The 27,347-nt window shown below is 36.2% G+C and overlaps 2 protein-coding genes across 2 annotated transcripts in view; one reads left to right on the forward strand and one right to left on the reverse strand.

Moving 5' to 3' along the window:
• The window catches only part of snx33 (sorting nexin 33), a 28,835-nt gene extending 2,378 nt beyond the window's left edge, over positions 1–26,457 (forward strand). The window contains 2 exon segments of the mRNA NM_001122855.2: positions 24,193–25,995; positions 26,325–26,457. Of these exon segments, the coding sequence (NP_001116327.1) occupies positions 24,193–24,446 (254 nt within the window). The 3' untranslated portion in view covers positions 24,447–25,995; positions 26,325–26,457.
• Positions 1–27,347, reverse strand: part of snupn (snurportin 1) — a 68,938-nt gene that overhangs the window by 22,077 nt on the left and 19,514 nt on the right. The window contains exons 5-7 of the mRNA XM_087310416.2: positions 5,212–5,340; positions 4,508–4,581; positions 2,914–3,034 (exon numbers count right to left, since the gene is read on the reverse strand). The gene's annotated coding sequence lies outside the window, so the exon portion shown is untranslated. The remainder of the gene's footprint in view (positions 1–2,913; positions 3,035–4,507; positions 4,582–5,211; positions 5,341–27,347) is intronic.

Consider the following 27,347-nt stretch of genomic DNA (forward strand, 5'->3'; position numbering starts at 1 on the left):
AACCATTGACTTTCAATGTGTTTGTTTTGGAAGTTAGTGGTTACATGTTTACAGCTTTCTTCAAAATATCTCAATAAGAAACTCAAAAAGGTTTATAATTATTTAAGGGTGAGTGAATAGTGAGTAGATTTTCAGTTTTGGGTGAACGATCCAATTAGCTTGGAGCGAAAGTTAATCAAAAATTGATGTTATTTTATCTGAGAAAAACAAGAACATATTCAGAAAAATGTCTTGACTTCTGAAAGTAATAACTTTTTTTTTTTTTTGAAATCTGATATAAAGTAAACCTCAAATAAAAATAAATAAATAAATCAGCTAAATAAATATTATATCTGCCAGTTAAAGTTAAAAAGTTAGTGGGTATAACTTATTTGGTTGAACCTGAAGCAAAGTATAAATCAAAATGAAACTAAAAGTAACAAACAGAATAAAAATCGAACAAAATAAAATGACATCTTTAACTAAAATTAACATCAAAACAGATATTAAAATTAATTGCAATTCAAATCATCAATAAAAATGAAAATATAACAATAATAAAACTGTAATAATAATATATAAGTGATATTAAAAAATGCTATTCAGCTGACACGTTCTTTAAAATATCTTACAATGTAAGGGAGAGTAAATGATGGCTGGATGTTTTATGTTGGCTCTGGGAATAATTCTATCATTCGCGCATGTGCACATTTGTGCAGGTGGGGGAAAAGATTTGCCACATCCTAATTCGCATACTTATACTACACCCTAAAAGTATGTACTTATTTTGTGAAAGAAAAATATATACTTTAAGTGTGTAACAGAAGAGTGTGCAAGCTTTGGGACTTCCTCGTTAATACATTGTGTTGCTTAGTTATGAGTCGGGCCAGACAGAATCGGCATTTTTTGAGATTTCTGCGCAGAATATTGGTAAAACTCGGTGCATTTATGCTGAATGATTTTAGGAGTATCATAACTAAAACCTTAATATATGAAATAAAATGTAATACCTTTTTAACTTTTATTTAATGTTTACAATGCAAATTCAATCATATCCACTTTATTTGGTAAACAAAGCAAGTCTCTCATATAATATATCTCCTAAAAGACAGAACATATTACTTTACAAACTATATTGTAAATAAATCATATAAATATTTTCATATGAGTCAATAATGTTACTGAAATTAATTAAAAAACTGAATGAATATGACTTTACACACATTTACAGAAGTAAATAACAGGATCAGTGATGGGCTGAAAATCTGCGGAATTCTGTGCGCGCAGATTCCGTGTGGGCCTCGTCATGAGCCCTGTCAATCATACAAACATCATCCACATTTCTGTTTTACATTCCACATTTCAATTTCCTACTTTATTGGAAAAGCAGCATCAGATTAATTTCCCATTTACGAGTCTTTCATGCAGAGAAATCTTCTCAGGTCTTTGAATAATTATGGATTCAGACGTTAATGTCCAAACAAGTCTTTAAATAAGTTCAGTATTGTTGTTGCAGATAAAATATAACACAGAAAATGCAATTAAATTTTGTTTCCAGTTAGCTAGAATTGATTAGCATACAAACATCTTTACCGAAGCCTCTCTACATGACGTTGGTAGTTTATTTACACTTTTCACCCGCATTTGTAGTTCTAATCGAATTCATGTCCAACGCGCAGTGTACTGAGTATGAACAGTTCTACACTTCGAATTTTTACTGGATCAGGGAACCTTTGGCATACTCTTTTTAACATACTACGATTTGGGACTCAGCGATTAGTTCCTTTTATGAATCTTCTATCGGGTTTGAGTTGTTTGTTCATCATGTGAAAGACACAAGTCAATCATATGACGTGAGAGCCAGAAAAAGATGTGATCCGTTTATTTAATTATCCTCGGTTTTGAGCCGTCTCTTTACATGCTGTCAACTCAAAAACAAGACTCGAAAGGTGAACTAATCATGGGTCCTTCCAACGCACTCTCATGGCAATTCGTAACTTTTTAATTTAGTGGCTAATTCGTATGGATTTGTACGATTTAATTTGTACAATTTAGTACGATTTGCTCATTACCCAATGACGGTTGGGGTTGGGTGCCACGCCTCCTTTTTAAAATCGTACACTTTTGTACGTCTGAACTCGTGCGAATTAGCCACTAAACTGGCAAAACGTAAAATACTTGCGTTTCTTCGTGAGATTAGGCTGGTCCTTCAGGTTCAGACTGTGTTCATTGGTTAAGCTTATATGGGACTGATTGTGTCACGTGAACGAACGACTCAAATTTGAAGACATGTCAGAAGACGTGAGCTGAGTTAATCATTGACAAAAGACCCAGGGGAAAACAATAAATGATAATTTTCTCTTATAGCATTCTAGATATGACTTGTTTGTAGTGTGATCAATATTTGAGCTAGTTGTAGATGTGTTTTGAAGCAACACATTTAAAAATATTTAAAAAATATTTTAGCAAATTTAAAGAAATGACTCGGAAAAAGGATTCGTTTATCACAAAGGTCAGTCAGTAAAATGATCCGAACTTCCTATTACTAATTTGAGCGCTGTTGAGCACCTTCTTAAACACTGCTGATTGGCCATTGATGACCTTCATTGATGACGACAGTCACTTCTGTTGAGCATGTGAACACAATGGCCAATCAGCTGTGTTTAAGAATTCGCTGAAAAGTTATCGGGAAATAGACTTTTTATTTTTTAAAATCAGTACTAATTGGTATTCGAGGGTGACAAGGGGGCTCAGTGGTTTGCACTGTCGACTTACAACAAGAAGGTTGTGGTTCGAGTCCCGGCTTGACCAATTGGCATTTCTGTCTGGAGTTTGCATGTTCTCCCCGTGTTGGCGTAGGTTTCTTTCCGGTGCTCCGGTTACCCCCACTGTCCAAAGACATGCGCTAAATTGAATAAACTAAATTGACTGTACTGTATGTGTTTGCATATGAGAGTATATGGGTGTTTCCCAGTACTGGGTTGCAGCTGGAAAGGCATCCGCTTTGTAAAACATATGCTGGATAAGTTGGCGGTTCATTCCGCTGTGGCGTCCTCTGAAAAATAAAGGAAAATGAATGAGTGAATTGGTACTCGATACTTTTGACAACCCTACCTCTTGTCTAGCCAGCTTGTTTCTAACCTACTGACTATCTGAAATGTGGGACACACAGCTGGACTGACCCAGTGACATCATGCCTGCGGGCAGCCAATCACACGTGTTGTTATTTACGAGCTGGGATTGGTGGGCCTCTTTTTTGGTGGACTCAATTTTGCTGTAGATGATGTCAGATAATTCCCAAAGCTTGCAGAGCCGTTTGAAAGCTGAAAAGCGACGCGTTTGACATTTACAGACGGTTCAGAAAGAGAAATTTCCTTGGCCCTCCTCCTGACAGGAAGCGGCTCTTCATTCTCAGTCTAAATCACAGGAAGTGAAGGAAATAGTGGGATTAATCAGTACCCTTAAGCTCACGCCAACTTCTACTTTCATTATGATGCTTTTGTGAAATGTCAGAAGGATGTTAGGAATGTGTTGCTCAGACTTTACATATGCTGACATCCTGTGGCAGAACAAATGCCAGTGTTTACACTACCAGATGAGTTCTGATATTTTTTATAGGCTTTTTAAATGTAAATATTTATTAATAATTATTAAAATACAAACATAATCATTATTAATTTATAAATGCAGGGTTTCTATGGGTCATGGCATTTCTGGAATATTCTGGAATTTTGTCTATTTCAGGTCTAATATATTTATATATCAAGGTTCAACACTAAAGATTTATATTTTTACCTGCCCTAATAAAATTTTCACAAGCTCTACCAAAAAACAAAAGTTAATAGCTATTTCTTAATCACATTTTTTAAATCATGTGTCAAAGATAATGTCTGTGAATCAAGAATGTAAATATTACAAAAATGTTAATAAATGTATGATGAGCAAAATTCAAAGTGTTATGCAATTTAAAAGAGCAGTATGGAAAATGTGCAAGTATTTTATTGCAGTTCTATATTATGTAACAAAATGTGTCTGACTTGCCAAATGACGGCTAACTGTGCAAAACATCACTTTATTTTTTTGTCATATTGTACCCATGGAAAGTCTTGAAGTGCTCGAAGCGTTTTCTTTTAGCCTCATAATTTGATGTTGCTACCATCCACCATGTTTTTGTATCTTCACTGTACTGGTTGTTACCAGGTTACAAAAAAATTTTAAAAAGGTGCTCACAACATCCAATTTGATAAGAGGAACCGAAAAGCAATAGGGTGTTTATGACATCACAGAGAGGGTAGCTTTAATAGGCTTAAAAGCACAAACTCTTGATTCTAAGACCGAATTTGCACACAATTGACAAATAGTCGCAGGCACAGATCGGGCCAGTAATGATCCTGTCTACTCTCCCCAGAGTTTCTCATGCTGGCCCCGGGCCATCGGGCATTCCTTATTGTTGAGCCCTGTGTGTGTGTGTGTGTGTGTGTATATATTAGGATGCAACAATACAGTTAGCCCACGGTTCAATACATACCTTAGTTTTTTAACACGGTTTTCGGTTCGGTTCTCATGGCTTGACACATGCTTTTTGTTGTTGTTGTTGTTATTCTATAGACAATAGGAACAGTATGAGGTTAAGGAAAAAAATAAAAATGATTTATTGCTATACTCATTTTGTTTTACTTAAAAGCCAAGAAAAGTCCACTAGTTCCTAGTGTATTGTACAAAAAAAAATTATCACTGAAATCTCACAGCTGCTGGTAGCCCATGTACAAACTGGGGAACACATACATACCTACATTTTGAAAATAAACATACATGTGAAGTTATTAAGATAAATTGGCCATTTCAAATACACATATTTGTACTTAAGTAAACATAAACAAACCATCTTAATTATCTCGGTGTGAATGCCAGACTGTAGTCTGTAACTCGGATCGAGTGCTTTTATGAGATGACAAAAGCCCGCATCTCCAATCACCGAAAACGCAAGCAAATCTTTAGCAATGAACACCCCCACTGCCTTTGTTATTTTATGTGTCTCTCGGAACCAGTTGGGTAGTTTACTGGAAGGATTCAGAGAGGGATTGTTTGCTATTTATTTGTTTATTACTTTCTCTGCTATCCTGCCTTCAGACAGTGATACTGCTGGGTGATGGCGCTGCAGATGTGCAGTCATGTTTATACGTGTAAAACACATTTATTTTTCACTGTTTTTTTTATTTTCATTATACTTACCGGCAAAACCGAAATGTCCTCACACCGCAGATTTGAAAGATGCCGGCGCTTCCTTGTACTGTTGCCTCAGCCTCACTTTACCGCCGCTCGCCATCTTAAAGTGTGGAGTGATGGTTAAGCACCCCCTAACTTTAGAGCATAGTGATTGGATATTTACTCGCAGGGAGGAGTTTCCTCATCTCAGCTCATAGACTTACAGGCGCACACAAACAGTCAATGCAGGGAGATATAAAACACACATACATTATTTAAACGTAAAACCGAGAAAACTACAATTCACAAGAGCGTATTGAACCGTGGATGTCGTACCGAACGGTTCAATATTAAATTGAGAATCGTGGCATCCCTAATATAGAAATATATTTCAGGGATTTTTGTTTCAGGAATTTTTGTTTGTCACTTTATTATTGTACTGTTTCTGCCTATTTTTATGCTTAATTTTTTTTCTTTTCTCACTCACCAACTGACAATCCTTTATGAACAGGCTAAGATAATGTCAATTTGAAGAGCTTTGGCTTAGCAATTATTACTTTTGCATATTAAAATGTAATTAGATAAATTTATAGTAGTAAATTCACAAAATTAAAAAAAAAAAGTTAACTTTTCTAGTCATCTCAACATACATCAAACTAATTCAAACATATTAAATCAAATGATAACACTTTGGTTTGAAGGTTTTAAGGGTGGATACGGAGGGACAAATAGATAGACATTAAAGCCTGCATGTTTATTTCTCTATCTTACATTGTTATTCTTAAGGTTAACAATTAATTCATGCAAGTTAATCCACTAGAAATATATATATATATATATATATATATCTTCAATCAAATTCTATATATATATATATATATATATATATATAAAATGGTAACCATTTACAATAAGTTTGCATTTGTTAATGTATTTACTAACATTATTAGTTAATGAAAATTAAGTTGTTCATTCTAAGTTCATGTTATTGCTCAGGGCATTAACTAATGTTAACAAGCTTAAATTTAGATACTAATAATTCATTAGTAAATGTTGAAATATGAATAATAAATGCTGTAAAACTATTGTTCATACTTAGTCCGTGTTAGTAAATACATTATCGAATGAAACCTGATTGTAAAGTGTGACCAATCAAACTTGAAATGTCAAATTATAGATCCATAATGAAATTTTATGTTGCTGTTTTGAACTTATTTCGACAAATAATAAGCTACAAAATCATAGAATGACAAAACAATACCACCTTATTGAATATTGAATCAATATCATAATGATTTAGCCAATTCAATATTGAACTGACAAGGGCTCTTCAATGATACTGATGCTAAATCTGCCTGCGGATAACATAAGAGCCACAATATAGTAAACCCTATAGGATGTCTACTGTAGGAGGCATGTGTTATGTGAATTAGTCGCTGTTAGCAACTCGATTATTCAAAAAGGCCATTATCCATTGTGTCTGAGCATGAACCGGTAATCATGTTACGACCGTTATAGGGTGTGGAGGTGAAACTGGAGCAATCCTTCAGGCCTCTTTTCATTGCGCTCTCAGACGTCAGCTATTTGCTCAGGATGGGTTTTTATCAATATGAACCAATTCTGCTGAATATCGCGAGGCAAACTAAAAATTTTAAGACGGTGAAATAACTTCCACTTTATGAGAATACATTTATATTGATGGCAAATCATTAATTCTACATCAGGGGTCTGGATTGTGAACACATTTCTGTTCTCCTAAACAATCTACTGACCTCACCGCGGCGCTAACCTGTTTGGCAACATTAAATCGTCATGCTGATTACAGCTCTCAAATGTCAGGGTCTCATTAAAGGTGCTGGAAGCATTTTAAACATACCTCACATTACATGGATCTACATACTGAACCTGACAGGTCATACTGAAACAGGCGTTGTGAAAATTCACTCAACTATTACTCCTTTTTAGCTTCTCGTAAATGCATAGGCAGAACTTACAAAAGTTAAATATGTTCATTCCTTTTAGGGATGTAACGGTATTGTAAATACCGTCATACCGCAATATTAATTTTTTTCAATATTACCGTAGTCGCATGACTCGGTAAAACTATAGGTCTTCTGAGAAAATTTGCTCAGGCGAATGAAGCGAACGGGAGGTACCGGAAACTACAATTCCCATCAGCCCATGCTTGACCATCATCCCTTGCGGTCTGTTGTCGCTACAGATCCAGTAATGCGGAAATGGAGTGTGCTGCTAGAAGCGGGGATGAAAAAGAGCTGGGTGTTGTCGCCGCGCGCGTACTGAATAGTGGTGTTGTCGCGCGAGTTCTTATCAGCTGTGTTGTCGCGCGCGTACTGAATATTGGTGTTGTCGCGCGAGTTCTTATCAGCTGTGTTGTCGCGCGCGTACTGAATAGCGGTGTTGTCGCGCGAGTTCTTATCAGCTGTGTTGTCGCGCGAGTTCTTATCAGCTGTGCTGTACTGTAAAGCGGGGATGGAGGGTATGTCGCGTCGCGTCGCGGGGGCACTTTTGATCATTTTGGAAGGGAACTTTCTATCCAAGACTAAAAAGGGCATGTGCACTGCACAGGTTGAGCCCTGTGTGTGCACGTGCCTGCAAGTTGGGGAATAGGACTAATAATCAGTCATGGGGACTGCAGAAACACAGCACACTGTTCAGATTGATGCAGACATGAGACCTCTATCTCACTCATGGTTTGTCCTCTCAAGTGGGAGAAAGACAATGCACAACGTTACCCACTGCTGTCAACCTGGGCCAAGTCATATCTCTCTTGTCCCAGAAACCTCAGTCCCAAATGAGAGGGTTTTTTCTGTTGCAGGGGACATTGTAAATACCCAGAGATAGATATAGATATAGAGAAAAGATATAGAGCTTTTACCAGATTATATTTATATGATAATTTTCCTTAAAACCCATCTCTATCTAAGTGAGTGAGTGATTAAATGTTGAATGTGATGAGTTTTCAACAATACTAAATTGAAACTTAATTTTTTTACATGGTTTAATATTTTTTTTTTATTAAAATTGAAGTTCCTGTTTCAAAGCTTACAGATAGATGGCTAATTTGTATGTCATTGACACTTTTGGCACTTTTTTGGAGTATTTTCATAAGTTTTGTTTTTTCCTGTAAATGATTCAATAAATACCGTACCGTGACATTCATACCGAGGTATTACCGTACCGTGAAATTCTGATACCGTTACATCCCTACTTATCATCTTTAAAGGCCGGGTGAACTCAAAATGTATGGTGTTTATCTTGCTAGCTCATAGTGACTACATTTACATGGACATCAGTAATCGAATTATTTGGCTGAATAAGACAATAATATGATGAAAGGTTGATTTATACTTTTGCCTGGCGCAGCATCGCTCGCGCACCTTGCAAAACGGACGAGCATTTATACTTGATGCATTCGCCGTTGAGATATTCTTTTAAACCACAGGGGGCGGTCAAAAGAGACTGACCATAAAATCAGACGGGTAAACAGAGAAGTAGGAAGTTTACGGAACTGTAGCTGCGTCCCAAATCGCATACTTATGCACTATTCTACGCCATTTTGTAGTATGAATAGTGTAAGTAGTGTGTTCACACTGAAAACTCTAAAAATAATAAGTGCACTTTAATTACCCGTATGATGCACTTATTCAGCCGCTAAAATGAAGTGTGTAACGATGGACACTTCACGCACTCAACGACCGCAGGTTTGCTTACGTAGCGGAAGGGGCGGAGCTATCGGACGCACATGTTGAATAACTTTATTTATTTTGGATTGTGTAAGCAAAATTCTTCCACAAGAGTGATAATAGCGTCTCCCGATGGTGAATGCGGCAATACTCGCGGCGGGTATTATTTGATAATTCGGTCGTTTATTTCACTGATTTGGCAACCGTCAAACGTCATCAGGGAAACGGTTTGAATTTCCACTTAGTAAAAAACCATAAGTGTGCCATTTGGGACGACACTACATACATATACGATCCTGTTGAGTGTGTAAGTGCATAAGTACATAGTGCATGAGCGCATAGTGTATAGTGTGCCATTTGGGACGCAGCTTGTGTCACATCATTAATATCATTCAAGATTTTAAAACTATTTTTTAAAAATAAATTATTTTAATGATTATAAAGACTTTTATAACCATTCAACATTTTTTAAAATCAAACTGTGATGCATCACATGCTTTTGTTCATATCATGGACAGTTTTACCTATTAAAGTTTATTAGAAAATTTATGACAACAGAACATGGGTTGCTCTACAAATATATTTTTAATGGGGATAGAATAAAAAAAAAAGTAAAAAATACTGACATTTTTTTCTTAATAAAAAATGATTGTCTTTTTGTCATTACATTTTTCACAGTGTGACCTTTTTATATTTCACCAGTAAGATTTGCTTCTTTAAGAATTCAAATAGTGTGTTTTCTGATAACATTTACATTTTTACTGACAAACATTTGCTGGAAGTTCTTTTAGTAAAAGTGCTAATGCTAAATTACCTGTCGAATGCTAAGCTGTGGCATTTAAAGGTCCCATGGAGTGCTTTGAAATGTACATTTTAGGTCGATGTTTGACGTAATCTCAACTGACTCATAAAGACAGGGCAGGACATAGAGTAGCTCCTCCCTATGAAAAAAATCCACAGCCAATAGCGTTTTGTTTTCCCAGTGAGAGTGCAGTTGAGTTCGGTTTGACGCATCTGTTGAAAAGCAAATGAGAAGGTCTTTGGGGCGGGGCATGTCAGATACTAGTGATCATAGAAGATTTGATGAGAAGCTGAAGTATGGGGTGACGTGAAAAAAGCGTTGATTCATTTAGACGGAAGTGACAAACTGCTCTGGATGTTTATATCTGGTTTATATTTGCTAAACACAAATTCTGTCTGTATTTTGGAGCATACAATAGATAACTTTAAATCTGACATACTGATATTTTAATGTTTGGGATTTGCTGTCAAATGCATATTAAATGGTATTTTTATTTGCTTTTTTGTTGACAGATCAGTTTTTACACTTTACATTTACATTTAGTCATTTAGCAGACGCTTTTATCCAAAGGGGATGAGGACAAGGAAGCAATTTACACGACTATAAGAGCAAGAGTGAATAAATACTGAAGGCAAGTTTTAGGTATGTAAAGTGTAAGAAGCTAAAAATTTGTCTTTTTTTTTTTTGTAGTACAGTTAGCGGTGGAACCAGAGAGGCAATTGCAGATTAGGAAGGAAAGTTGAGACTAAATAGTTGAGTTTTTAGTCGTTTCTTGAAGACAGCGAGTGACTCTGCCGTTCTGATGCAGTTAGGGAGTTCATTCCACCAACTCGGCAGATTGAATGCAAGAGTTCGGGAAAGTGATTTCTTCCCTCTTTGGGATGGAACCACGAAGCGATGTTTATTCACAGAATGCATGTTTCTGGAGGGCACATAGATCTGCAGAAGTGAGAGCAGATAAGAAGGAGCAAAGCCAGAGGTCGCTTTGTAGGCAAACATCAGAGCTTTGAATTTGATGCGAGCAGCAACTGGCAGCCAGTGCTAACGGATGAGCAGCGGAGTGACATGTGCTCTTTTAGGTTCATTAAAGACCACTCGTGCTGCTGCGTTCTGAAGCAGCTGAAAAGGTTTGATAGAGTTAGCTGGAAGCCCGGCTAGTAGAGAGTTGCAATAGTCCAGTCTGGAGAGAACAAGAGCTTGAACAAGGAGTTGAGCTGCATGTTCAGATAGGAAGAGTCGGACCTTTCTAATGTTATAGAGTGCGAATCTGCAAGATCGAGCAGTTCTAGAAATGTGGTCAGAGAAGTTCAGTTGGTAATCAATGGTTACTACAAGGCTTTTCACTGTTTTGGGTGCAGTAATGGTTGCCCCATCCATCTGGATTGAAAGTTTTTGATAAGGAAAACCTAATAAATTGATCAAGTTAATCTATGGAGGTTGTTCAGAATCTTTTTGGCACTTTTTACATATTTCTGGCCCAACAATATGGTTAAGGAAGTAAGTTGTGGTACTATTTGAGTTTACCATTATTGATTTCATCCTTTGATTTACCTTCTATTGGTAAAAAAACAAAGGAGACAGATACTAAAACATCTGCATTGTCTTGTTTGTAAGTGTTATACATAATAATTTAGCATTATTTTGCATATTTCTGGCCCGACATTATGGTTGAGGAAGTAAATAATGTCTATTTTCATATTATTTAAATTGGATTTACTTTACATAGGTAACCAAAAAAAAAAAAACATTTATAAAAACTCGAAAAGAGAGACATTAACACATCTGCATTATCTTGTTTGTAAGTGTTATATGTGGAAAAATGAGCATGTTTTTGCATACTTCTGGCCCAGCATTATGGTTAAAGAAGTAAATAATGTCTATTGTGATACTATTTGGGCGACGCGGTGGTGCAGTAGGTAGTGCTGTCGCCTTACAGCAAGAAGGTCGCTGGTTTGAGCCTCAGCTGGGTCAATTGGCGTTTCTGTGTGGAGTTTGCATCTTCTCCCCACGTTCGGGCGGGTTTCCTCCGGGTGCTCCGGTTTCCCCCACAGTAAAAACACATGTAGTACAGCTGAATTGGGTAAGCTAAATTGTCCATAGTGTATGTGTGTGAATAAGTGTGTATGGATGTTTCCCGGAGATGGGTTGCAGCTGGAAGGTCATCCGCTGCGTAAAACATATGCTGGATAAGTTGGCGGTTCATTCCGCTGTGGAGACCCCAGATTAATAAAGGCACTAAGCCGACAAGAAAACGAATAAATGATACGGTTTCAGTTGAATATAAATTGGTTTCACACTCTGATTTACTTTCCATAGGTAAAAACACTCACAAAGACTCTAAAAGAAAAAGCAAATCATCTGCATTGTCTTGATTTTAATTAACATCTGTTTCTCTTGTGATCCACATGACAGCACAGGGAGAGATCAAAGAGAACCAATGAACTGAGGAAAAACAACACATGACCCGGTGAAATAATAACAGCTCTTTCTGAGCGCGCTCCATACGCCGTTTACACGTCCCGGGCCAGAAAGCTGTAACCAGATCTGCTGCGGGATGCAGGACACATGACCTGAAGTCCTGAAGGCAGTCGACTCCCCGAATTAAAGGCTACAGAAATATTAAGTCCTCCAAAAAGCAGTGGGATATGAATTTGGCTTTTAACGCGTAAGAACCTCGAAAATAGGGAGAGAATGAAAAATATGAGTAAAAACAACAGGCGTTCCAGGCCTCGGGCTCTGCGAGTACGGTAGTCATGAACTCATCGGCTCGTGTGGGTGTTGGTCTGATTTTATTGCCAGTAATACACACATACGCACACACACATATCAGAGTTGTGCATTTTTTGGAGCGGTTCTTGTTGCTTTTAGTTTTGAAATAAAGAGGAAGAACGTGTCAGGGCAAGAACTTGAATTCCTCTCCATATCTGAAATGCTTGTTGGTAGAGAGAAAGGAACTGAGGCGGTCTTGTACTTCACGCATGTGTCTTAAATAATCAGGAAAGCATGTGTGGATGAGCAGGGGACACTCACAGGAGGGCGGATGATTGTTTCACACCTGTCCTGTCATTGGAGAACAGCTGAGCAAAGGCCAGATTCTTAATCACAACGTTTACTTTTTGATGCTTTAATGCCATTGCATTAGATATGTGAACCTGGACCACAATACCAGTCAAGTGTTAGTTTTATTAATTGAGGAATAAGCTTTCCGATCATACAGGACAGGACAATGTTTTACCAAGATACAAATATTTATAAATCTGGAATCTGATGGTTGAAAAAATCCAAACACTGTGAAATCGCCCTTTCAGTTGTCTAAATGAAGTGCATACACCATCAAAGATAAAGCTACGGGTGCTCTCACTGGGGCAGTACCTTTTCAAAAGATACATATTTGTACCTGAAGTATCCATAATGCTACCTCATTTTTGTAGATTTGGGTACTAATTTGTACCTTTAAGATACCACTGTGAACTCTATTGGTAATACACTCACCGGCCACTTTATTATGTACACCTTACTAGTTCCGGGTTGGATCCCCTTTTGCTTTCAGAACTGCCTAAATCCTTGGATTCAACAAGGTACTGGAAAATTCCTCAGAGACTTAGGTCCATATTGACATGATAGCATCACGCAATTGCTGAAGATTTGTCGACAGTAGAAATCGAGACTTATGAGACCAGGCAACGTTTTTCCAATCTTCTATTGTCCAATTTTGGTGAGACTGAGTCCTGTTCTTAGCTGACAGGAGTGGCACCCGGTATGGTCTTCTGCTGCTGTAGCCCATCCGCCTCAAGGTTTGACGTGTTGTGCGTTTAGAAATGCTCTTCTGTATACCTCGGTTGTAACGAGTGGTCATTTATGTTACTGTTGCCTTTCTATCAGCTCGAACCAGTCTGGCCATTCTCCTCTGACCCCAACAAGGCATTTGAACCCCCAGAACTGCTGCTCACTGGATGTTTTCTCTTTTTCGGACAATTCCCTTTAGACCCTAGAGATGGTTGTACATGAAAATCCCAGTTAGATCAGCAATTTCTAAAATATTCAGACAAGCCCGTCTGGCACCAACAACCATGCCAAGTCACTTAAATCACCTTTCTTCCCCATTCTGATGCTCGGTTTGAACTGCAGCAGATCGTCTTGATCATGTCTACATGCCTAAAAGCATTGAGTTGCGGCCATGTGATTGGCTGATTAGAAATTTGCTTTAATGAGCAGTTGGACAGGTGTACCTAATAAAGTGGCTGGTGAGTGTATTGCTGTTTCTCAATATGCGTTCTTCAGAGGTCTTGTGTCCTCGTGTTCTCGTGTAACGTCATTATCAGCTGCTAAAGTTCAGTTCCAATACTCAAGACCGCAAGAACAAACTTCCCGGATGTGATCTTGATATCGAGGATGCACCGATGCAGACTTGAACACTGAACTCGCTCTAGAAGTCCTAGAAGTCATTGCGACTGGAGGTGGAAAGCGCTGCGTTTTATTTAGGTTTATTATTAAAGTTCAGAGATGTAACTTATTTACCACAGGAGTTTCCCTAAAAGAAACGGTGAATATAAACATTACCATGGACACCTTAATAAAGGAATAAACACATTAATTGTGTTTGTTTGCTGAAATTTGTATGAAAATCTATTTTGTTTTGTGCAATGTATATTTATAATGTTTTGATGCACAGTATATATTTTGAAAGGGGAAAAACAGTAAATCGTTGTACGAATGCTTTAATGTTTAAATAATATTCCATTAAAAACACGTGAAGGTCATGTGACCATCAGAAAGAACGCAGCATCTAATTTCTCACAGGACGCGTTCTCTGTTCTCGTGGTCTCCTGAGTTCGTTCTTCCGGGGACACCTGGTAAGTCCCGTCTCCACAAAAACGCAAGTCCATTCTCTGCATTTTTGGAATTGAGAAACAGCTTACGTCTTTTAAAAAGGTACTGCGCCAGTGACAGAATCGTACATTTATTTCTGAGTGTAGCAATGCACATTACTGCTAAAACGTACTAACTTGCAAAAATGTACCTTTTTATATTTACAGCAGAAAATATACAGAATTTTATTTATTTTTTTTATAGTAAAAATGTATAATTTTAACTCTATGTCCATAAATATACCCTTGCAACATAATAGTTTTGTGGTTTTGTAGTCTATGGTCACATTACATAAAAGCACTGACTTCAGTACTAATCGGCAGTGGAATAATAAAAAAAAGGGTGATAACATTTCCTGTTTAAATTTGGAGTGCTGTTAAGTTTATTCTCGATTACTATTGGCCATGGTGTTCACACGCTCAATTGTTAGTGGGAAATAAAATGTTTAAATTTCTGTACCGTTTGGTACCAAAGTCGGTACTTTTGACAACCCTACGGTAATATCAAATTTGAAACTAAACCCAAAACAAATTTTGAAACTAAAGTAACTAAAGTACAAATTATGAGCTGAAGTTAAAATTGACAAACTAAGTCATAGAATCTGAGAAAAATTAGATTTATTTTTTTAGGAAACTTTTTTCCTAAAACATAGACGTTACCTCTTTTATTCAACGTTGCTGAGACCTTTTAGTGTCTATTAAAAGCAAAAATGTATGCAAACATGAATTTCTTAGTATTTTAAATTCATTTTACAGCAGTTTAATTTCTACACAGTCAAGTGTCTTGATTTAAGAATATTTAGATTAGACAAAAATACATAGAAATTTAAGCCCTCACTTTTGTGCTAATGCTAACTCAGATATTGAATTCTCTTTTTGGCACTGAAAGTTTGTTTACAGTCAAATTTTAGATAACATTTTCATTTTAGATCAAATTTATACTTTTTTTTTAAATGATCAAATCAGTTTTTGACCAATAAAAATTAACCACTAACATTCCAATCCACCGAATTAGCTCTATCACTCCTTACAATCCACCTATTTCTGGTGTGTGGTGAGCGCACTGGCACTGTTGTCCTGTGGCTGCCGCCGGATCATCCAAGTGGATGCTGCACACTGGTGGTGATGTGTAGAGACCCCCTGCATGATTGTGAAGCGCTTTGGGTGTATGGCCAGACACGATAAATGCGCTATATAAATATGCACATTACATTTAACCAGTAAAGAGCTCAAATGCACTAAATGTATGAAGCTCACTCAGGTGTCCTAGCAAAATGTGCAGTATTTAATGTGGAAAGAGTCTAAGAGTAAAGAGTAAAAACCACTAACCTGATTTTACCAAGTAGGACATGTTCCTGGTTGGACATCTATGTTGATCCTGGAACAACATTCCAGTCAGCCAATCAGAATTAAGTAATACATTTAATGTTTCTGTTAGCTTCAGGCTTACGGTTAGGTTTATCAACTATTATTCCTGTCTAATTTTGGGAATCATTTACAGTTATGGTTGGGTTTAGGGGTAGGGAATGGGAATGGATTACATTTTTCAACAAAAAAATAGGTGTTAATCCAGGATTACATCGTATGATCATGACATGCTTGATAAACAAGCATCTTTTTATAGGTAACATACTTCTTTTAGCTTGAAGAGTATGCTTGTGCGGATATGTTGGCCTCCATTACAGTTTGTTTCTTCCTTTATGGTGTCTGAGAATTTGCTCTGGGATAAATTGAGCAGTGACTGTTTTTCCAGTCTGAAATTCCTCTGTGTTTCCATGCCAGTGCTGTTAGACACATTAAACACAGCTCTGCGGCTGCAGGTCAGTTATTCTTTGTGCTATTAACATTCACTTCACCTCAAAGACTGAGAGAAAGCTCTGATCCTGTTTCTGACTGCAGTTAGCATCATGCTACGCTACATTGCAGACTATTATATTTCGTTTGCGTGTGGTATTAACTTGAAGTTTGTCATAATGTTTTTAATTTAAGAAAATATAACAAGTGTGTTGCTGTTTATCCAAGAGCTACAACAATTTGTTGCGTTAACATGGAGTATTTTGTTAGAAACGTTAGCTCTGAATGCTAATTGGTTAGCTTACTAACTGGAAACACTACAGAATGTTTACTGTTCACATTTCACTTCATTTTAAATGGCCTGAGATGTGATTTTGTAATTCAGAAGACTATACTATTTCACCACACAAATCTACAAGTGGTATGATTTTCTCCTCAGAAAGTCATTTAGCACACCAAGGGAGTTAGCTTTCCATTAGAAAGCCTCTAAACTTCCCCTCAGAGTAAACAGAAGCCATATTTACTTGTGCTTATTTAGGGAAACAAATAAACAGCCGGTCACTGACCACACAAATTATAAGAGGACAGTTTATGGATGTTCAGCTTCCTCTTCTTGTTTTGCATGTTTCAAAAATACAAAACAAGAGGAATTCATTTTCTTCCCGTCATTCATGGCGTGTTAATGTTTAGCATGTCTATGGTACATTAGAGATGACAAATCTAATTAAACCTCACTTATAAGGTTTTGCCCTCGGAGAACAAACTGAGGGAAACCAGATGAGCTGATTTGCAAGCCATTTTCTGCTTATAAGGATGATTTCTGAAGGATAAAGTGACTCTGAACAGAAGGAAAGTGTGATAGATGTGGGTGCTGGACTGTGCCTGGTACTGCTGGACACTTGGTTTGTCCCTCCATTGTGGAAAACTTGCCCACTGTTTCTCTTGTTGTTGATGAAGATCACTGTTTGTACATTATTGCCAGTTCAGTAATGAACAATAATGATGAACTACACTGTAAAAGTGATTATTTACAGTACGTTTTCTAAAGTTAGTAAACCCTTTGCGTTAAAAGCAACATGCTTACTTTACTTAAAAAAGTGGTTAAACCCATTGTATCTTGGAACTATTAAGTTAATTTAACTTTATTTAAAACATTGGGTAAAAATTATGTCAACTTTTCGCTTTAAAAGCATCAGGTTTACTCCATTACTTTTAGTCAACCAATCACTTTAAAATCAACAGGTTTACTCACTTATTTTGAGTCAAGTAATCGCTTTAAAAGCAACAGGTTTACTCACTTATTTTAAGTCAACTAATGGTTTTAAAATCAACAAGCGTACTTATTCCAAGTCAACTAATGGCTTTATAAGTAACAGGCTTGCTCACTTATTTTAAGTAACGTCAAGTAATGGCTTTAAAAGCAACAGGTTTACTCACTTATTTTAAGTAACGTCAAGTAATGGCTTTAAAAGCAACAGGTTTACTCACTTATTTTAAGTCAACTAATCGCTTTAAAATCAACAGGTTTACTCACTTATTTTAAGTCAACTAATGGTTTTAAAATCAACAAGCGTACTTATTCCAAGTCAACTAATGGCTTTATAAGTAACAGGCTTGCTCACTTATTTTAAGTAACGTCAAGTAATGGCTTTAAAAGCAACAGGTTTACTCACTTATTTTAAGTCAACTAATCGCTTTAAAATCAACAGGTTTACTCACTTATTTTAAGTCAACTAATCGCTTAAAAAGCAACAGGTTTACTCACTTATTTTAAGTCAACTAATCGCTTAAAAAGCAACAGGTTTACTCACTTATTTTAAGTAACGTCAAGTAATGGCTTTAAAAGCAACAGGTTTACTCACTTATTTTAAGTCAACTAATCGCTTTAAAATCAACAGGTTTACTCACTTATTTTAAGTCAACTAATCGCTTTAAAATCAACAGGTTTATTCACTTATTTTAAGTCAACTAATCGCTTTAAAATCAACAGGTTTACTCACTTATTTTAAGTCAACTAAACGCTTTAAAATCAAAAGGTTTACTCACTTATTTTAAGTCAACTAATCGCTTTAAAATCAACAGGTTTACTCACTTATTTTAAGTCAACTATTTGTTTTAAAATCAACAGGTTTACTCACTTATTTTAAGTCAACTAATCTCTTTAAAAGCAACAGGTTTACTCACTTATTTTAAGTCAACTAATCACTTTAAAATCAACAGGTTTACTCACTTATTTTAAGTCAACTAATCGCTTTAAAAGCACCAGGGGTACTCACTTATTTTAAGTCAACTAATCGCTTTAAAATCAACAGGTTTACTCACTTATTTTAAGTCAACTAATCGCTTTAAAAGCACCAGGGGTACTCACTTATTTTAAGTCAACTAATCGCTTTAAAATCAACAGGTTTACTCACTTATTTTAAGTCAACTAATCGCTTTAAAAGCAACAGGTTTACTCACTTATTTTAAGGCAACTAATCGCTTTAAAATCAACAGGTTTACTCACTTATTTTAAGTCAACTAATCGCTTTAAAATCAACAGGTTTACTTACTTATTTTAAGTCAACTAATCGCTTTAAAATCAACAGGTTTACTCACTTATTTTAAGTCAACTAATCGCTTTAAAAGCACCAGGGGTACTCACTTATTTTAAGTCAACTAATTGCTTTAAAAGCAACAGGTTCACTCACTTATTTTAAGTCAACTAATCGCTTTAAAAGCAACAGGTTTACTCACTTAATTTAAGTCAACTTATCGCTTTAAAAGCAACAGGTTTACTCACTTAATTTAAGTCAACAAATCGCTTTAAAATCAACAGGTTTACTCACTTATTTTAAGTCAACTAATCGCTTAAAAAGCAACAGGCTTACTCACTTATTTTAAGTCAACTAATCGCTTTAAAATCAACAGGTTTACTCACTTATTTTAAGTCAACTAATCGCTTTAAAAGCAACAGGTTTACTCACTTAATTTAAGTCAACTAATCGCTTTAAAATCAACAGGTTTACTCACTTATTTTAAGTCAACTAATCGCTTTAAAATCAACAGGTTTATTCACTTATTTTAAGTCAACTAATCGCTTTAAAAGCAATAGGTTTACTCACTTATTTTAAGTCAACTAATCGCTTTAAAATCAACAGGTTTACTCACTTATTTTAAGTCAACTAATCGCTTTAAAAGCAACAGGTTTACTCATTTATTTTAAGTCAACTAATCGCTTTAAAATCAACAGGTTTATTCACTTATTTTAAGTCAACTAATCGCTTTAAAAGCAACAGGTTTACTCATTTATTTTAAGTCAACTAATCGCTTTAAAATCAACAGGTTTATTCACTTATTTTAAGTCAACTAATCGCTTTAAAAGCACCAGGGGTACTTACTTATTTTAAGTCAACTAATCGCTTTAAAAGCAATAGGTTTACTCACTTATTTTAAGTCAACTAATCGCTTTAAAATCAACAGGTTTACTCACTTATTTTAAGTCAACTAATCGCTTTAAAAGCAACAGGTTTACTCACTTATTTTAAGTCAACTAATCGCTTTAAAATCAACAGGTTTACTTACTTATTTTAAGTCAACTAATCGCTTTAAAAGCCCCAGGGGTACTTACTTATTTTAAGTCAACTAATTGCTTTAAAAGCAACAGGTTTATTCACTTATTTTAAGTCAACTAATCGCTTTAAAATCAACAGGTTTACTCACTTATTTTAAGTCAACTAATCGCTTTAAAAGCAACAGGTTTACTCACTTATTTTAAGTCAACTAATCGCTTAAAAAGCAACAGGTTTACTCACTTATTTTAAGTAACGTCAAGTAATGGCTATAAAATCAACAGGTTTACTCACTTATTTTAAGTCAACTAATCGCTTTAAAATCAACAGGTTTACTCACTTATTTTAAGTCAACTAATCGCTTAAAAAGCAACAGGTTTACTCACTTATTTTAAGTCAACTAATCGCTTTAAAAGCAACAGGTTTACTCACTTATTTTAAGTCAACTAATCGCTTTAAAATCAACAGGTTTACTTACTTATTTTAAGTCAACTAATCGCTTTAAAAGCCCCAGGGGTACTTACTTATTTTAAGTCAACTAATTGCTTTAAAAGCAACAGGTTTATTCACTTATTTTAAGTCAACTAATCGCTTTAAAATCAACAGGTTTACTCACTTATTTTAAGTCAACTAATCGCTTTAAAATCAACAGGTTTACTCACTTATTTTAAGTCAACTAATCGCTTAAAAAGCAACAGGTTTACTCACTTATTTTAAGTAACGTCAAGTAATGGCTATAAAATCAACAGGTTTACTCACTTATTTTAAGTCAACTAATCGCTTTAAAATCAACAGGTTTACTCACTTATTTTAAGTCAACTAATCGCTTAAAAAGCAACAGGTTTATTCACTTAATTTAAGTCAACTAATCGCTTTAAAATCAACAGGTTTACTCACTTATTTTAAGTCAACTAATCGCTTAAAAAGCAACAGGTTTACTCACTTATTTTAAGTCAACTAATCGCTTAAAAAGCAACAGGTTTACTCACTTATTTTAAGTCAACTAATCGCTTAAAAAGCAACAGGTTTACTCACTTATTTTAAGTAACGTCAAGTAATGGCTATAAAATCAACAGGTTTACTCACTTATTTTAAGTCAACTAATCGCTTTAAAATCAACAGGTTTACTCACTTATTTTAAGTCAACTAATCGCTTAAAAAGCAACAGGTTTACTCACTTATTTTAAGTAACGTCAAGTAATGGCTATAAAATCAACAGGTTTACTCACTTATTTTAAGTCAACTAATTGCTTTAAAAACAACAAGCTTACTCAATTATTTTAAGTCAACTAATTGCTTTAAAAGAAACAAGTTTACTCACTTATTTTAAGTCAAGTCAACTAATCATTTTTACAGTATACATCTTTAGTTTAGCCAATCATAATGTCCATTTGCTTGTTTAATTTGCATAATTACTAATAAAGACTCCATTTACATTAGTTTTTTTTTTAACCAGGTCATAATTTATTATGCACCATACATCAAATTTATTTATGTTTATTGTTGTATTTTCACCTTTAATTTAATCATTAGGATTAGATAGGAAAATGTATAAAAAAAAAAAAAAAATTTAAATTTAAAAAACGGCCCATTCTAATATGAGGGCAGCGTTATACACACTAAGAGATCTGTGTTTTGACTTTAATCTTAAAATGATAAAACATTTACAGCAAAACACGAAAAAAGAAAAAAGTCATTTAGGGTAAAAGTCTAAATTTTGATATTATTAGAGTTAAAATGTGTTAAAAGTAATAATTTGAAGAAAATTTGTAATCATTGGAAATTATTTGTAAATTATGACCTCATTAAAAGGCCATAATTCGATTAGATGTCAAAATCAAATAACAAATGGTGCTGATATATGTAAAAAGTTATGATCACTTATGATTAATGTTGAAATGTCAGACATTATTTAATTATTGATCATGTATTTAACCCAAATGTGTTAAATATAGAATGTAGACTCTATAGTAAACATTATGATTTTCTAAAGTTTTTACTTTAATGTGTGATATGACTATTAAAACGCAAGTTCTCTCAATTCAAATGAGTAGAGATATTTTTTCCATATGACGTAGCATAAAAGGCAAATATTGTCTTATTTTAGACGCACGAAGAACTTTTCACTGGCCTGTACTCTTGTTTTGTGCTCTGCATTGTTTGCACAGTGGGCTTGTAATGCTTCAGTCTTTGAGCTGAAAGAAAATAAAGTAATAAAGTGCAGTGTCTCCACAAAAGAGCACAGGGCTGGAGTTCCTGTGTCAGATTACAGGTGTGTTCAGCGCAATCAAACACTGACCTCTGATCAGCCTACAGTATCTAATCCGTCATGCTTTTCTCTGATAATCTGTGTCTTTTGCCTGCGCTACAGCTGGAGTCAGTGTGTGAGGATTTTAGTGCGTGTTTAAATTCACTCCCTCCTTGTGTGTGTGTGTCTTTGTGAGTTTGTTCTGTCACAACAGGATCTGAACCGGTTACGCTGGAACAGGGAAACTAATCTGGGACAAAAGGCCTTTTTTTATCTGACATCTCACCGAGATCTGAGATTCACTTAACCATGAATGGCTTTAAAAGAATTTCTGACATTTTTTGTTTGTTTATGTCTATGTTATTGAAAACTGTATAGAACATATTATGCAATATATTAGATGAAGGTTGAAAATCGAAATTGCTTTATATTTCCTTTGTTTTTAAATAATTACGTAAAAATATTTATCTGTATTTATGCTATGTATTGTATATCTTCTATATGTTATTTGAAAATATATACATATAATTGATATTTTGTGATTATATATGCACTACAAAAGCGATTCGTTATTTTAAAAAGTGACTACACCTGTTACCATAAAAGAGACAAGTTGGCTTTACTTTTACAAAAAAATGAATAAACCCATTTTAACTTGGAATTGTTAAGTTGAGGTAACTCAATTTTTACAATTATGCACAGTTCATTTACAGAGTAAAAATGCTGGGTTCCACACAATTCCTTCATGTTGTCCCAACACCAGTTGATTAAGGTAACCTAATTGTTTTTGCAAATTTAAGTGGATTGAACATACAGTTGAAGTCAGAATTATTAGCCCCCCTTTGATGTTTTTTTTAAAAAAATATTTTCCAAATGTTTAACAGAGCAAGGAAATTTTCACAGTATGTCTGATAATATTTTTTTCTTCTGGAGAGTCTATTTGTTTTTATTTGGCTCGAATAAAAGCAGTATTTAATTTTTTAAAATCATTTTAAGATCAATATTATTAACCTATTCAAGCTATTTTTTTGATAGTCTACAGAACAAACCATCGTTATACAATAACTTGCCTAATTACCCTAACCTGCCTAGTTAACCTAATTAAGCCTTTAAATGTCACTTTAAGCTGTATAGAAGTGTCTTGAAAAATATTTACTGTCATCATGGCAAAGATAAAAGAAATCAGTTATTAGAAAATGAGTTATAAAAGCTATTATGTTTAGAAATGTGTTGAAAAAATCCATTAAACAGAAATAGTGGGAAAAATGATTTTAGTTTGAACTAGCTGCAAAAATCTTTTTTTTATTTTGAGTGTATTTAATTTTAAAGCATCAGGTTTAACTCAAAAATTTTTTTTAAAGTCAACTAATCAATTTTTACAGTGTGTATTAAAGTAAATGAATTGTTAAGTTGAAGTCGACTTACAAAAGTGAAAATCTATTTTAAATGTGAAGTTTTTAAATTGGCGATGCTGTGTGGAGTTTGCATGTTCTCTTCGTGTTCGCGTGCGTTTCCTCCGAGTGCTCCGGTTTCCCCCACAGTTCAAAGACATGCGGTACAGGTGAATTGGGTAAGCTAAATTGTCCGTAGTGTAAGTGTGTATGGATGTCTTCCAGAGATGGGTTGCAGCGGGAAGGGCATCCCCTGCGTAAAAACATATGCTGGATAAGGTGGCGGTTCATTCCTCTGTGGCAAACTCGGATTAATAAAGGGACTAAGCCGAAAAGGAAATGAATGAATGAATTAAAGTTTTTAAATTCCTAAATTGAACTGACGTTGTTTACAATATATCAAATTCTCCTACATCGCACACACTTAACTATAAAACATTTTTTTTTTTAACTTTTTTATTTATTAATCAGTCTTAGCCATGGATATAGCTTGCCTATTTTCCTGAATGCAGCAAATTAAAATTTTGTTTACATTTTTTGATGAATTAGTCAGATTTTGATAAATAGATGTGCTGAAAACACGTATAACAATTTCCTTCGCTTATACGCAACAATATTTCAAAGTGTCTCTCTCTTTTGCTCCCTTGTAGGAGCTTTTGCAAAGGTGAAGGAGTCTCAACGTATGAGCGACGAGGGAAAGATGGATCAAGGAGAAGCGGACGGCATTCGCAAACGCTGCAGGACTGTGGGTTTCGCCCTGCAGGCCGAGATGAACCACTTCCACCAGCGCAGAGAGGTGGATTTTAAAGAGATGATGCAGGCGTATCTGCGTCAACAGATCGCCTTTTACCAGCGTGTAGGTCAGCAGTTAGAGAGAACCCTTCGCATGTATGATAACCTCTAGAGCCCCGAGCACTGACCTCAGACCTGTGATGGATACAACACTCCTGTGGACGGATTTCCAGGAGCGTTTTACTGCAAAAGACAGGAGAAACTGGACATTCTCGCTTCTGCACTAAAAAATGTCACTTTTAAACACAGAAACCAATGATACAGTTGCTTTTGATAAGCCTTTATGTATATCCTCATGTTCTGCGTTTTATTTAAACGTCTCGAAGATCAGTGACACACATTTTTTTTTTGCTTTTTAATACTCAGAGAGTCATGTGTGCGAATGAAGTTACCTGTGTGTTTGCAGGTGCAGATGCTAAACCGACTCCAAAAACAGTTATGTGACTTGTTTGCACAATAGTTTGCCAAAAGACATGATTATCTCTTGAACAGTCACATCTTGACAGCGTGTTTTATCCAGGAGCAATGCAAAAAGGTCTCAAATGCTGTTAAATGTTCTATTTATGTGGGAAGTGGCGAGTTGGTCCGCCCACTTTGAAATCCCATTGGTCGGAAAACCTGTTTATGTGTGGTGCTGAGTTGCTCCGCCCACATTGAATTGGCATTGGTCCATAAAGCGATTTATGTGATGTGCTGAGTTGCTCCGCCCACACTAAAATCCCATTGGTTGGAAAACCTGTATATATGTGGTGCTGAGTTGCTCCGCCCACATTGATTTGGCAATGGTCCATAAAGTGGTTTACGTGATGATGAGTTGCTCCGCCCACTCTGAAATCCCATTGGTCGGAAAACCTGTTTATGTGTGGTGCTGAGTTGCTCCGCCCACACTGAATTGGCATTGGTCCATGAAGCGATTTATGTCATGTGGTGAGTGGCTCCGTCTTCACTAAAATCCCATTGGTTGGAAAACCTGTATATATGTGGTGCTGAGTTGCTCCGCCCACAATGATTTGGCAATGGTCCATAAAGTGGTTTACGTGATGATGAGTTGCTCCGCCCACTCTGAAATCCTATTGGTCTGAAAAACTGTTTATGTGTAGTGCTGAGTTGCTCCGCCCACATTGAATTGGCATTGGTCCATGAAGCGATTTATGTGATGTGCTGAGTGGCTCCGCCCTCACTAAAATCCCATTGGTTGGAAAACCTGTATATATGTGGTGCTGAGTTGCTCCGCCCACATTGATTTGGCAATGGTCCATAAAGTGGTTTACGTGATGATGAGTTGCTCCGCCCACTCTGAAATCCCATTGGTGCTGGGCTTCCTCGCCCACACTGAAAGTCCACTTTACATGGAGTGCAGAGTTGTTTTTCCCACTCTGAAATCCTAGTGGTTTCAAAAAAACCTGTTTGTGTGATATACTGGGTTGCTCCACCCACATTGAAATCCCAAAAGTCTGTTTACTTGATGTGGTGAGTTGCTGCGCTCACAGAGAAAAGCCATTGGTTAAAAAGCCTGTCATGTGCTGAGTTGCTTCGCCCCCACACTGAAATCCTATTGGTTCAAAAGCCTGTTTACAAGTGGTGCTGAGTTGCTATGCCAACATTGATACTCAATCGGTCCAAAAGCATGGTGTAATGAAATACTCCGCCCCCACACTGCAATCCCATTGGTCCAAAAGCCTGTTCATGTAATGTTCTAAGTTGCTCCGCCCACACTTAAATCCCACTGATCCAACATCCTGTTTGTGTTGTGCTAAGCAGCTCGCCTATACTGTAATCCCATTGGTCAGAATTATTTTTTTTTGTGATGTGCTGAATTGCTCCACCCACAATGAAATCTCATTGGCCCAAAAACTCATTTTTTTTTCATGTATTGATTTGCTCCACCCGCAATGAAGTTTGATTGGTCCAAAAGTCTTTTTATATATATGAAGAATGGTTTGAAAAAATGTTTTTATTTGATATGCTGACTTTCTCCACCCACACTAAAATCTCATTGGTTCAAAAGTGTTTATTTAATGCACTGAACTGCTCCACCCACAATGAATTTCCACTGGCCCAAAAGCCCATTTTTGCATTTTGCTGAATTACTCCACCCACAATAAAATTTGATTGGTCCAAAAGCCTTCTGTGATGTGCTGAGTTGCTCCACCCACAACGAAACTTAATTGGCCCAAAAGCGTTTTTATGTGAAATGCTGAATTGTTCCGCCCATAATGAAATCTTATTGGCCCGAATGCCTATTTATGTCATGTGCTGAATTGCACCACCCACAATGAAATTTGATTGGTCCTAAATCCTTATGTGATGTGCTGAGTTGCTCCGCCCATAACGCAATCTTGTTTTATGTGATGTGCTAAATTGCTCTGCCCATAATGAAATCTTATTGGCCCAAATGCCCAGTTTTGTCATGTGCTGTATTGCTCCACCCACAATGAAATCTCATTGGCCCAAATGACCACCCTAGTAGCAAAGAATTCTGGCCCAGATTTGGCAAAAAGCTGGCACAGCAGGCATTCATCCGGCACTGGCATACAGCATGTGGGCCAAACATGGCCCGGGTTTGGCAGAGGTGGCACCGTTTTTAAGGCGGCACACAAGATTTGGGCCAGATGTAAAACATAGTATTTGGCCCAGATTTAAAAATTTGATAAGTGGGCCATGTGAGTTTGGCCAGTCTTGACCCACATTTAAAATACACTAAAATCATTTTTGGGTAAAGAAAAAAAATTCTATCAATCAGGTCACTTTGAGAAAAAGCGTGCCCATAGTGTGCCTAAAGCACATCACTCCATGGGTTTATCAATTTCATTGCAATCGTGACACCCCAACCTATCTGGCCCAGTTCAGGCCCAGTTATGAGTTATTAACTTGGCTGAGACTTGGCCCAGATATGGTCTGTGTTTGGCCCTTGTCTGGAAGCCAGATTTGGTCCAGTCATGTACCGTAATTCACTGCGGCATGTGGGCCAAGCAAAACCTAATTGTGTGGGCCAGAGCTGGGCCAGAGAAAT

This window comes from Danio rerio, chromosome 25, assembly GCF_052040795.2.
Source record: "Danio rerio strain M-AB ecotype USA chromosome 25, GRCz13ab, whole genome shotgun sequence".
NCBI classification, from domain to species: Eukaryota; Metazoa; Chordata; class Actinopteri; order Cypriniformes; family Danionidae; genus Danio; species Danio rerio.